The sequence below is a fragment of the Ambystoma mexicanum genome, chromosome 7q (assembly GCF_040938575.1).
Source record: "Ambystoma mexicanum isolate Mex_15411 chromosome 7q, UKY_AmexF1_1, whole genome shotgun sequence".
In the NCBI taxonomy this organism is placed as follows: domain Eukaryota; kingdom Metazoa; phylum Chordata; class Amphibia; order Caudata; family Ambystomatidae; genus Ambystoma; species Ambystoma mexicanum.
In genome coordinates this window covers 567,236,692-567,249,891 of record NC_090941.1, presented here as the reverse complement: position 1 = coordinate 567,249,891, position 13,200 = coordinate 567,236,692, and the positions used below count along the sequence as shown (strand labels likewise).

The following is a 13,200-nucleotide window of genomic DNA, read 5'->3' as shown; positions in this document are numbered from 1 at the left end:
GTTGTTAGCTCTCTGGTCCCCTCGCGAGACCCGCTCTGGACATCTGGTAAAACCAGACATCCAGAGTGTGTCCCTCGAGGGAACCTCGTAATAGGGCGGAATGGGATTAACGGCGCCGGCACCATTACCGGCGCCGTTAATCCCATTCCGCCCATCTTGTAATGAGGCCCATTGAGTCATTGACGCTACCGCAAAGCGCGCTGTGTCTAGGATATTTTTTTCTCAAGCTGGAAAGATAATTATCAAAGATGAGGAATACGTGGGAGGAACATCCAATCGAAAGAACGTTACCAGCGGTAAGTAACTTGTTCATCTCTTTGAATAAGCCAAGCAATGTGTCGCAATACAAAAAAAGGACAAGGTCTTTTATCAATCAATAAAGATTAATGCTGGGGAAATATTTTAAAAAATTGTTCCGCTTATTCTGCTTTATCTAGTCATTTATATAAAGCCCACAGAAAAAGTAATTGTATACATTAAATGCATTTTTATGAGATAACCGATTATTTTACATTTGGAAAACATGTCTCTTTTTGCAGGGCACAAATGTAGGCAAATCATCAACACATATCGGCACTATTTTGAGCCCAATTTATTTCCGAGCTGCTGTTATCTTTCATCACTGTGTTGTCATTCAATGGGGTATCAGAGAATTTGCACCTTCATGCATTGGCCCTGACCACAAGTGCACCTTGTGATGTATGCAGTCCTTTCAAACACATAGGCATTCAGGCACCCATAATTCTCTGTAACAGCGTTAGCTGCCAGGTTGAACACCTTCCTGGTCTACCATTGACAGTTTGGAGACCAAGGTTTGAAGCTGGCATCCATCTCTTCAACTGGATGAGCCCTAAAACAAGTTGGTCCCAACTCTCCACAATTGTTATTTTGAATTACCTATTTATTGATTTTATTTATCCCCTGCTTTTTATTGACTGCTTTTTATATAAAGTATTCTAATGTTTTTGTTGGTGCGGGATGCCAGTGAATGCATTCAGTATTTTCTGTTCTTGTTTTAGCATTTATTATATATTGTTATTATTTATCCCCTACTATTTGTACAGAATGTATTAGTTGTGTGTTTAATATTTCTTGACAGACTCTCATAGCTGCATTTTTCTTTTTGCCATTCAAGGACTACATGTGCCAGTGTGCATGTGGCATATTGGCATATACTACACACAACACACACATCCTGAGTTTGCAGAAGCATTTGGAGAGGGATCCTGTAAAATATACACAGAGACAATCTCCACTTTTCAATGACCCAGGTCTCCAGCTTGTTCAAAAGCAATACTCCTCTGCGGCTGCCCCCACCCCTCCCCAATCCTATTCAGCAGGGGTATGCAACCTTTGGCTCGCTAGATGTTTTGTATTTGTATTTGTATTTATTTTATAAATACAAATACAAATACAAAACATCTAGCGAGCATCTACATGTTTTGGACTATAATTCTCATGAACTCTAGTCAGCATAGTCATTGTGAGAGCGAAAGGTTGCAGGCCCCTGCTCTACAGTGTCCTACTGAGTGCTGTCTTTTAGATGTATATATATTCTATTGTATTGTATTTCTAGAGCATATTGAGGCTGTTGCTGGCATCATGGCACTAAATCATTACTCGGTGGTGTAGAAACTAGCATGCAGGTGTACCTAAAAAGTAGACACAGAATATAATTAGGATGGAAGCCAAGTGTCAGATCTCACCTGATGAACTGAGCCACTCTCGCTGGCAGAGGCTTTAAAGCTGGAGAATTCGGTGGTAAGTTCGTCAAAGGTTCCCTTCTTGTTTTTGAAGAGATAGGGTCTGTTCCAAGGATTCGCCACGGTTTTTGATTAGGAAACAAGCAAGAAAGAATGGCGTCTCCCCTGTGCAGGCCAGGTCTGGGGGAAAAAGCCTGAAGGCAGATAAAACCCCTAGGGATGCTGTGGCCCACAGGTCTTGTCGGATGGAAGTGTTGGTAGAGTTCCGATTGCTTGGAGTGGAAGAAGATTCCTTGTGAGATACTCCAACCAGGTTTCAAGGAATACTCAAAGTAGCCACAAAGTAAGAAGGTGGTCAGTGTGGGAAGAGGGACCACCACTCCTGAGGAATGCAGGAGCAAGGAAGTCAGTGTAAAAAGAAAGAAAGAACGAAATAAGCTAAAAGGGAATATTGGCTGAACAGAAACCTAAGAAGAAGGAGAAGTCGGGAAAAGTGCAGAAGGGAAAGAATGCGAATGCCCGGCAATGCATTAGGATGTAATAGAAGGCACAGAGCCTGCAGAGCCGAGGAGCCCCGTGAGGGACATAGGCAGGAGGGAGAGAAAAGTGGAGCACGGAAGGGAAAGAATGCGAGTGCCCTGCAAAGCACTAGTGGGGAGTAGAAGGCACGGAGCCTGCAGAGCCGCGGAGCCTCACGAGGGACAGAGAAGGGGAATGGCAGAATGCCGATTAAAAAAGCAGGAAAAAACTAAACGGAGGACAGCTGGCGAGAAAAGCCGACTAGCGTACTATGGGAAAGTTAGAAAGAAATAAAGGAACGCCAGCGAGAAGTCGACACAGACAGAGGAAAACGGAGGGATGGCTGGCAACAGGAAGAATGGCGAAGAACGAAACTTCGCTGGGAGCGTTTAGCAAAACGGAAAGCTAGAGTTGCAATGTACTTGGGGGTGGGGCAAGGCAAGGATAAAGGCTGCGGTGCAGAAAGACTAGACCGTGCTAAGAGAAACGTGACAGGTAATTTAATGGCGGCTCCTCCACTGGTTCCAAAGCTTCCAGGCACGGCCAGTTATGACACCAAGATTGAGTGTGGATTGAGTGTGGAGTCAATTTGTTAGGGTCTTCTAAAATGGAGAGGATTCGGGGAGATTTGAAAGGAGATATGCAGAGTTTTCCACATTACAGCATATTTAATAGAGAAAGGGCCTCATCACGTGTTGGGCGGTAGCCCTTAATGCAGCGGTAATGGTATTACTGCTGCATTTACCGCTCTGTCTAATCTCGAGTCTGGCGTGTTTACCCCAGCTCAGAGCTTTAAAGTCCTAGATTTAAAAAAAAAGCTGAAACACAAAGAAGATGTGTGTGGCGCTATAATTAAGGAAGTGTTCATCTTTACCTCCAGATTCTTCACCACATGGATAAGGAAGGCCATGAGCCCAGTTAAAAAGGCCAAAGGACAGGGCCCTAAATTGAGCTTGAACAAAAGGGGCTTAGAGGCGTTGAGTTTGAGCCATTAGTGGTACATCTGGGAGTGAACTGCCTGGAGGCATCATTGGAATTTGGATGCATATACATATTGCCATCCAGATGTAGAAGAATCTGAGTGTTGTCCACATGCATTACAATATGGAATTCAAATGATTATACTAAACAAGCCAAAAGTGTATCATAAATATTAAATAAGCGTGGGCACAAAACTAAATGCTGGGGGACCCTGCAGGTGCATGCAGACCATTGTAAGGGTGCAGAAGGAGGAAACCGACACACTTGTGGCATGGTTGTTGGCATAAACATTTATTAGACCAGAAATAAAGAGAAAACATACCTCTCCCTAGCTCTAAAAGAGGTTTCCCTACCACAACTAAAATACTAAGGATTCATTCAGGATGTGTGTGTAAATTAAGAGTCCACCGTCCTATGTCAAAAACCTTTTGAATTGATTGTGACCTCTCACGCATTCCTCATCTATGATATCTCCTATATCCAGCTTCAGCTGCTTTGGAAATCTTTTTCGTCAGCGGGCGCTGTGCATCAATACTGTCGGCTCAATGTCCCTTGAGGGCCTCCGTCTCGAGGATGACGTCATCAAAGGTATATATGGAACGTGCAGTGCCCGTTGGCTTCAGTTCCATTTTTCCGACTAAGCTATCACTTTGTGAACTACGGCACGCTTCATATTCTTACTTTGTAGTTGTGAAAATGTCTTCGTCTTCAGCTCTGACAACCTCGAAGACCGGGTTTAAGAAATGCCAAGACTGCTGTGCTGAAATGTCACTGACTGACCCACATCAGGTGTGTTTGTGGTGCCTTGGTGTGGAGACTTCCGCCTGTCGTGTCAGTCGATGACCGGAAAAGCTCTGAAGGAGCATAAAGGGAAATTGGTGGTAGGTAGATGCCCCAAAAAATACCCTTCGACTAACCCGTTGAAAGAAAATTCCTCAGACGAAGCGAGAGGCGACTCTCCTCGACGGAAGAAAACTAAAAGGTCTAGGTCACGGAGTGGCTCACAACACTCCTTGTCGTTGACGAGGAAATCGAAGAAATGGTATCATAAATCGCCTACTTCATCTTCCTCGTATGACTCATCTCCAGAGAGGAGTATATCTTGCCCTACTAAGGCCTTTACTCCGGCTGAATGGAAGCATTCAAGTAGGAAATGCTCATAATGTTCGAGATACAGGTTCCCTCGAAGCAAGTGGGCCATGCTCCTACCGCGCCTTCTGAAGCCGGTAAGGAAAGGGCTAGAGCCAAATCCCAGGCGCCCTGTAGCCCAGGACGAAGGCCAGTTTTTCATTGAGAGCCATCGAGGCCTCGAGTTGATGAAAAATAATCAAAGACTCCATCGAACGATAGAGATGAGAGCAATAGACTTCTCCAACTCAGACTGCAAACACTTGGTTAGTTACATATTAAATTGCCAAGGATATTCAAACATTGAATTGCTTTCTACCATTAGCTGAGCCAGAAAACTGTCCACTTCACGCGAATGAGGGTGAGATTATTTTGACTGGTACTTCAACTGTGAACACAGGTGTTATTCCAATTGATGATCAGGGGACCCAGAGTGGTATGAATGATAATATAGTCCAACGAGTATCAGAACTATTTGGTGAAGGTACATCATGCACCAATGGTCCATCACTTAGAAAAGAAATTGCTTGTCTGCATGAACTCATCAAGAGTTTGAAAAATGAGTTTGGGATTGTGAAACTGAAACTAGACAAGTTGACGAAGACGATTGCACAAAGTAACACAACCCAAAATGCAACGGGCCCTGAACCCTCCCAAATCCAATCAGTTAATCAAGTCATTGGAAGGCAACTGTGGAAGATGGGGCAGATGAAAAGCTGGCAGCTGTAGACAGGTTACTATAACCCACAGCTTCTGTGGCTCTCTCATCATGCGCTGACCCCAGTGTAGCCTTCCTGGCTCTGCAAGCAGAGGGGTGTCACTTGATCCATCTCAGTGTTCTTAGTGACAAGGTACAGGGAGTTCAATTCTCTCCAGGTAAAACGGGGTGGCAACAAGACTTTCAAATAATGGTTGCCATTATCCCTATTCTGATTAAGTTACTTCCAACTTTTTCTATAAGCACATATGTATTTTCTGTATTTTGCATTACCCCACATGCTTTTTACAACTACTGCTACTTATGGTGCAGTAGTTGTACAATGCCCCCCAACTCTGAATTATATTTATTCCTGTAAGTACACATACACAAAATGTACCCACCGATTACTGTTCTTGTATAAACTCTATCTCGCCCATAAGGTACTTGAGGCATAAGAATCCTACATGGATTTTGAGAGACTGTTATCTTGTGTTATCTTGTGAGAATGTAGCAATTCAATATATGATTTTGTGCTCCTCAAGATCATAAACTGATCATAAACTGCACACTGACGTGTGTTGGCCTTTCGCGGTTCCAACCCCTTGGAAAATTACACAGGGACAATTGTGTCAGTATTATCAGAAGATGTAATGTCATGTGAAGTGATCTTTACATTGCACCCCTTCTGAGATTTTTCTTTACTTTGCTGCACATGACTGTAAGGAAAGAGAGAGTTAGGTAGTTAGCAGGCTAGCAAAAGAGGCAGATGCAAAACCTGCGGAGATACCAAGATCCTGAGTGCTAATTTGCTTCTATGGCTGTGGTGGAGACACAGGATTTTATAGGTTGAAGTGTTTTGGATGTGGCTGCCTACAGATGTGGGGGAATGTAATAGGAATAAGGAGGAGGGTGTAGTCAGAGCCTGAGCGATTTAATGTTTTAACAGCGAGGTCTATGGTGCTGTCTGTAGTGGATGTGTGTATAGTGAAAGGCGATATGAGATTTTAGAGAGGAGTCCGTTAGACTGGGGGAGGAGAGGTGTGGACCTTTCAATGCAAAACAGCCTGGTGTCCTCCCTGCACGTCTACCACTGACCTCTTCAAGACAGGTCCCATTTCTTGTTCTCAGCTTGCTACTGTCAATTCCTCTTTTATCAATGAGTTAAGTGCATCATTTATGCAGTGTCTTACTGAGAGATAAGTGGTTAAAAAGGTATAATTTTCTGTGTCGTCATTTCTTGATTTTTTTTCTTTTATAGGAAACGTTTGACTACTATATTGCTTATTCAGGTTTATTAATATTTCTTGCAGAGGGGTAACCAAGTGGGTTAAGGGCCTATTTTCCATGAGTGTGAATACTGGCAGTGCTGCTCAACTCTTCATCCTTGCATTGGTGATAAACTTAGTACGATTAAATACAGGGATAATTCTCCCACCCTTCTGTTAGGTCATGCATTTAGCCTGTACTGTGGCCCTTGATGCACATAGGGGAAACCTTTAAGGAGAAGTTACAATGGCATGTTCTGAACCCATCGGTAGACTGCTTTAAGATATTCAGTGGTGTGTTCGATGGCACGTTTGCTCTGGGGAGGCTTTTATTTCATTTATCTTTTAGACAATAGGTCACTGGTGCTTTAGAGTGCCACTCGTAGAACTGTACCGCCAAATAGAAAGTAAAGCACAACAGCCCTAAATAAGGAGAAGCAAGTCTTCAGGCTTTTCTAAATTTTAATGTGAAATTACTCTTTCCAGAGACTGGCGGACCACAATTTATACTAGTGTTGTGCCTCCCTGTGGCATTTTATTATTACTTTTTAAAGTAGGGAAGGCAGAAATCTTCCTTGTGTGCACAAACATGAAATATTCCATTATGCACATTGATTGTGGATAACATAATATGCCAGTTAACAAAATGTGCCCTTAAATAAGGATTTCTAGGTGGAAATGTGGCAGTATTGGAGAGAAAGTGGCAGATAACAAAGCATCTTGTAACTATGTTCTACTTACCCACACATTACAATCCAGAATGGTTTAGTTCTGTTATGCAGCTCGCCCTCCCAGAATGCTTCTGTTATGGTCAATGAAAGGTGCTGGATAATACAGCTTTCCTCATACCAAGTGCCAGATAAAAGAGATTGCTCAGTATTCTTATTGCACAGCATTAACCTCCAAACGTTTGGCCTCTTTGAACTCGGTGTATGTACACCCCTAGATTCAAGGGAAATAACCACATGACCTAAATGTAATGCTGATTCTGTCATTGGTGATTACCATGGTATCCTTTTCAAGTGCTGTGCCCATTGGCACCAGGCTATTGACATTAATGTGCTTATCATGAATTTTCAGAAAGACTGTAATGCCACTCATTAAATGTTATGTTGAGTTGACTTATACTGTGCACCGTTACCATTAGCATGGTTTCAGGGTGCTCACGTGTTTCTGTAAGAAAGTGGGTTGGGTAGGTTAGTGATGGAAGAGGGAGTAGGATAGAGGTTGTGCTTTTCTGTTGGTGCTTGTAGAACCAGGAGAAACTGGTATATGTGTTATTGTCCCCGTAAGGGCAACGTCCAGTGACTCAGATGTTTGTTTGCAGCAGTTTGTTTTTATGCTGGATGTGGGGGTTGTGTTTTTGTGTGAGATGAGACTGATCCGTTAGATAGTGCAAAGTATGTGTAGGGTATGCTGGAGAGGAGCGGGGAAGGTTTGTGGCTGGTACGGTGTGTTTGTTTTATTGTTGGTTCCAGACTGCGTACTGCCATTGGATTATCTTAGATCCCTAGTGATATTGCTGGCAACGCCTGTTTTATGTTAATCATTGGGAGTTCAAGGTTTTCAGTAATTTTCTGAAGGTGAGGTGGTCTTCTGTCATTCATATCTCCTTTGGGATTGAGTTCCGTAGATTGGTAATTAGATGCGAGAATACGGGTTCTCCGAATTTCTTTTTTTCAGATTGTTTTGTTTCAATTTTGGAGGTCATCACTTGATCCTAGGTTTCTTTCTGGTTATGAGCGGTGGATCTTGGCTTGGAGGAATTGGTTCCTTGTGCGTGCATTGATCTGTGGGCGATGCAGAGGGCTTTGAAGTTTGTGCGTTTTTTACTGGGAGCCAGTATAGGGTTCTGAGGGCTGGTGTGATGTGGTCTCTTCTATTTAATATCAGGCGTATCCTTGCTACAGTGATTTAGATGTGTTGGAGTTTTTTAGTGAGCCGTTCTGGCATTCCAAGGTAGAGGCTGTTCGCGTAGTCGATTCCTGATAATACCAGGGAGATGATTGCGAGGGTTCTTTGTTGGAAGGAGAGGTAGGGGAGGATCCGTCTAAGTCACAGGAGGTAGAAGCATTTCTTTGCTATAGCGTTGTCTTGTGGTTCTAGTGAGAGTCCGTTGTGAGTATTCACAGATGTTTTATCACTACTGATGCTTCCGGTTGTGTTCCCATATTTGGGATGAAGCAGAATGACTTCAGTGTATTTCATGAAGGGAATACCCTTTGCAGGCCCATAGTCTTCATCCCCCTCAATTTCTTATTGTATGTGTTTTCAGCATTGGAGTCCCAAGGTGGAGATGGCAGGGAGACCAGTTGCAGTTCATCATGGGCAATATGGCCATTACTATGCTCAGCTTAACAACATTCAGAGGAAACCATTTGAACAGCCACCGGTTCCACAGCTCTACCAAAGAGCTGAAGAGTATTATGGGCAGAAAGAAGAACAACCTCCACCGCAGTGGTAAGTATCATTTCTTTAATTTGTTCTGTACAGGTACTGGCCTGAGACATCTCAAAGCACTTAACAGTATTGGATGCTTCGCGGAGCTGAACCCTTGATATTTATAATATCCAATAGAGACAGCAAATAAAAGTTGCAGTTAGCTGGCAGTGAAAGTATCTGTGAGCATAAGTTCCTAATACATACCTGCTATAACTCACTGTGATCAGAGTGAACTGGAGTGGTGTAGTCATAAACAGACACAGAATCCTCCAATTTATTTTTAGTGTAACCTTAAATTAGAAGAACTGCTAGATTTGTGCTAACAGGCCTGCTAGTTGGTTGTCTCTGTGCTGGTGTATTGAGAAAGCTGGTTTTACAATGGACAAAGAAATGCAATGCTAGTGCTTTTTCATTTTCCACTTGACATACTTTTGTTCCTCATCTGCCTGGTTAGAATGAACATGACAAATGAGTGCCCGTTGGTTTTCCTGAAGTAAGGCGTACCGTGTTTGTGTTCTTACCTGTCAGAAACAACTACCTGCCTCACAACACTCGGTGTTTGGGCTCCGATTGTTAGAGGCTTCTTGACCAGAAAAGTACAAATAGAAGCACTTGAGGCGGGAAAGGCAATTTAAGATTTTGTTTACTGGTAGGAAGGAGAAGGTTAGCTTTAGAACAGTAAAAGACCACATGTACTCTTTGAAGTAAATAATACCAGACCCTGAAAAATATATGGTACCGCCACTAATTAGAATGAAAGTGAACTAACGTTCGAAGACAGATGTAAAGAGATGTTATGTTATGGTGTCTTGTTAAGATCTCTGACACCACTGCCATGGCTTACTAGTTCCGAAGAGCATACAGACACCAACAGCTACCCACTAAGGAAACTAATTCAGATATAAAAAGATAAAAGTATGTTTTAAGGGTTTCCTGATCCTCATTGGCTCTTGCTTTTGTAGGGAGTAAATACCATAAGGCTGGAGCGATCACTGAAAAATAATTATTTCCTGCTCTTTACAGTATTGTTTTTGGGGTGGCAAAAGGTGAGTAAGATCTTGATTGCACTGCATGAAAAGGGGTTTACCTGTAAGTTTCTGTAGCATAAAGCAGGGACTTGCTCTCTACCATGCTCTGTGAATCCTATACAAACCCTAAACTTCACTCTGTTCTCTATGTGCAACCAATGCGGGGCCTAGTGTCATGATCTCTGCTTCCAAAAGGTCAGGGTTTTCCCAACTCCCTTGGAAGCAGATCCATAACCCAGGTTCCGAGTGCCAACCAGTCCCAATTGGGACCTTTTGGACCCAGTCCTGGCGCCAGTGGCACCAGGCTCATAAATATGCCCAGTCCCAGCGCTGGAAGCGCCGGGCTCATAATGCTTGGGTGGACTTACCTGCAGCAGACCATGCTGCTTACTTGCCTGCCAGTTGAGCCTCTGATCCTTTTCTGTTTGGAACTACTTTTCCTGTTGGGTGGGGCAGGAGCCACTCCCTAGGTTCAGAACACTGGAACTCTTCTGGAAAGCAGGAACTCTTTTCTTACCTAGGCGTGGCTGTGGAAGGAGACACCTAAGCACTACAGGAGGCTATTTAAACCACACCCGATGGATGAATCTTGCTTTGCGTTATTCTGCATCCTCTGCAGCAGAACGCTCATCGTGTCTTCTGCATCTGATCCTGGGCCTAAGGAAAAAGGCTTACCATCCTGAATCCAGTCTTCAGCAACACCTATAAAGACAAGAAAGAACAGGTTAGCATTACGGTCTTCAGTGACAGCGCTTCACTTACCTGGTCCATCGGCTGTCACCAACGCCTCGCGCTGCATTCCGGCATCTGAAAGACAAAGGCTTACCTACTCTTCGTGCGCTCTGGAGGTCTTCGCACTGCATTCCGGCATCTGAAAGACAAAAGCTTACCAACTCTTCGCACGCTCCGGAGGCCTTCGGCGCTGCATCCCGCATCTGAAAGACAAAACAAGGTGCGTTTAAAGACATTGGGGAACTTTAATACTCACGTGCCATTACTCCTTTCCACATCTAACCCAGTGGGTATTCCGGCACCCTGCAGCCGCTCCGAACTTGTACCTGCAAAATAAAAAGACAGTTAGAGCGCATCGTGAAGCAGGCAACAAGCGCTTACTTACGTGCTTCCAGGCGCTTCTATTCATCACACGGGCTCCATCTTCAACTCACTTCAGCCCGTCATCCGCCATCGCCGGAACCCTGCAAAACAAGAGACATCATTACTAAAGACTTTTAAAGACATTAGAATTACTCGAAACTTACCGTTCGTGCAGTAAACGACGGACAGCAGTCCTCTGAAGTCAAGAGGCCTGCTCCCCTTATCCAGTGAAGAAACTGGTTACAGCACCCTGCCCGAGGCAGATGGAGAGCACGGCGTTCACTTACCTAAGACATCTTACCCTTCGAGTCAGACATACAGTGCACAGAGGTCCAGCCCAAAGAGCCAGCCGTGTGTTACACATCACCTTTGAAGATACGGTATACGCCCAGTCAAGACCGGCGCCTCTATGGGAATCAGGTGAGCGTTACAGAACGCAAAGCCTACCGCAAAACTCCCGTCCAGGCGCTATGGAAACCTCGGATACCGACCAGCTAGCCCAGTTACTTGGGGAACTAAGGGCAGAAGTGCATGCAGCCCGTCAGGAAACGAACGCTCTAAGAAGGGAACTGATTAGTTCCAAGGAGCGAACAGATGATCTCGCTAGACAATTGCTACAGTCACAAGCCGGACAGACCCCGTTACCCGCATCTGGGGGAAATCTTCCTTCTACATCCTCTATGAATCCAGTGCAGATCAACCTACCTGGGAATGTACCTCTGGCTCCGCCCGAACGATTTTCTGGTGACCCAAAGAGGTTTGCAGTATTTATCAATCAGTGCCGGTTGCATTTCTTATGCCGGCCAGCAGCCTTTCCAACTGATCAAGCTAAAGTAGCTTTCGTGCTTTCGTACCTTAGTGGCAATGCGGCAGACTGGTCGATCCCTCTAGTAAATCAAGATGATCCGGTCCTCCATGATTTTCAAGCTTTTCAGCTCAGTATGGAAAAACTGTTCGCAAGACATTCACAGGGGCAGGCCTTGGGCAATGAGCTTCTTTCGTTGCGACAAGGTAATCAAGACCTTTTGGCTTATATTGCGTCTTTCAACAGACTGATAGTGGAAACTCAATGGCCTGAGGACAAAAGGATTACGCTGTTTTATAGAGGTCTACGTGGAGAGCTCAAAGATGTGTTAGCCCAAGTAGTGAATCCCCCACAAGATTGTTCGGACTATATAGACTTAGTCGTTCAAATAGATCACAGACTGCAGAACAGGAAGGCCGATCGTTCTAAGTTTGATGCTCGAGTATTTTCCAAACCGCCGACTCCTTCCAAAGGAGTAGACTCCGGGGAACCCATGCAAATAGGGGGCCTGAAAGGTCCTCTAACACAAAAGGAGCGGGAAAGGAGAAAACAGTTGCAATTATGCCTCTATTGCGGAAACTCAGGGCACTTTCTTCGAGACTGTCCGGTGAAACCTGCCAAGAAGGCAGTAGGAGCTGCAGTTACCAAAGTTACAAACTCTGAGCAGGGAAACTACCTCGCCCGACAAGAATAGAGGTCCTCTTGCCGAGCGTGAAAACCAGTTCCGTGACCTCGCATTTCGTGATACCTATGGTCCTCATTAGCCCTGATAATCCGGATCGATTACATGCAATTGAAGCTTACGTCGACAGCGGTGCCATCGGCAATTATGTGGATCATGAAATGGTTTTGAGGATGAATCTAACTCTTTGTCCCAAGGCTGTAAAGGAGGTCATTACTACGGTGGATGGAACGGAGATAGCCTCCAGACCAGTAACGCATACCACTCAAGAAGTGACGCTAGTAAGTCAAGATGGACACCATGAGAAGATCGTGTTCGATGTGATCAAGGCTCCTCAGTTTCAGATTATTCTAGGAATACCTTGGTTAGAGAAACACAATCCTCTGATCGATTGGCGAGCAAGAACGGTCCAGTTTCCAGAATGTGTCTCTACTTGTCACCCTGCACCTGGTGTTGCACTGGCAGCAATTTCTTCAGAGACTCCCCAGTTACCTCCCGAATACCTAGAATACCAAGATGTTTTCCGGAAGGATCAGGCTAACTCTCTACCTCCTCATAGGTCTTATGACTGCCAGATAGACCTGATACCTGGATCTACTCCTCCTTGTAGTAGAATTTATGCCCTCACCGAGCCTGAGAACCTTCACCTTCGACAATACCTGGATCAATACCTGGCAAATGGGTTTATTCGTCTTTCCAAGTCCCCTGCTTCTTCAGCTTTGTTCTTCGTTCCAAAAAAGGAAGGAGACCTTAGAACTTGTATAGATTATTGCTCCCTGAACCAGATCACCGTCAAGAATAGATATCCGTTACCTTTGATCCCTGAACTCCTGGACCAAGTCAGAAAAGCAT

The 13,200-nt window shown here is 44.4% G+C and overlaps 1 protein-coding gene across 3 annotated transcripts in view; it reads left to right on the top strand.

Annotated features, from left to right (window-relative positions):
* The window catches only part of NEK5 (NIMA related kinase 5), a 1,893,692-nt gene that overhangs the window by 791,905 nt on the left and 1,088,587 nt on the right, over positions 1–13,200 (top strand). For all 3 annotated transcript variants that reach the window (XM_069639859.1, XM_069639857.1, XM_069639858.1), the window contains one exon: positions 8,572–8,756. In XM_069639859.1, coding sequence (XP_069495960.1) covers positions 8,572–8,756 — 185 coding nt within the window. The remainder of the gene's footprint in view (positions 1–8,571; positions 8,757–13,200) is intronic.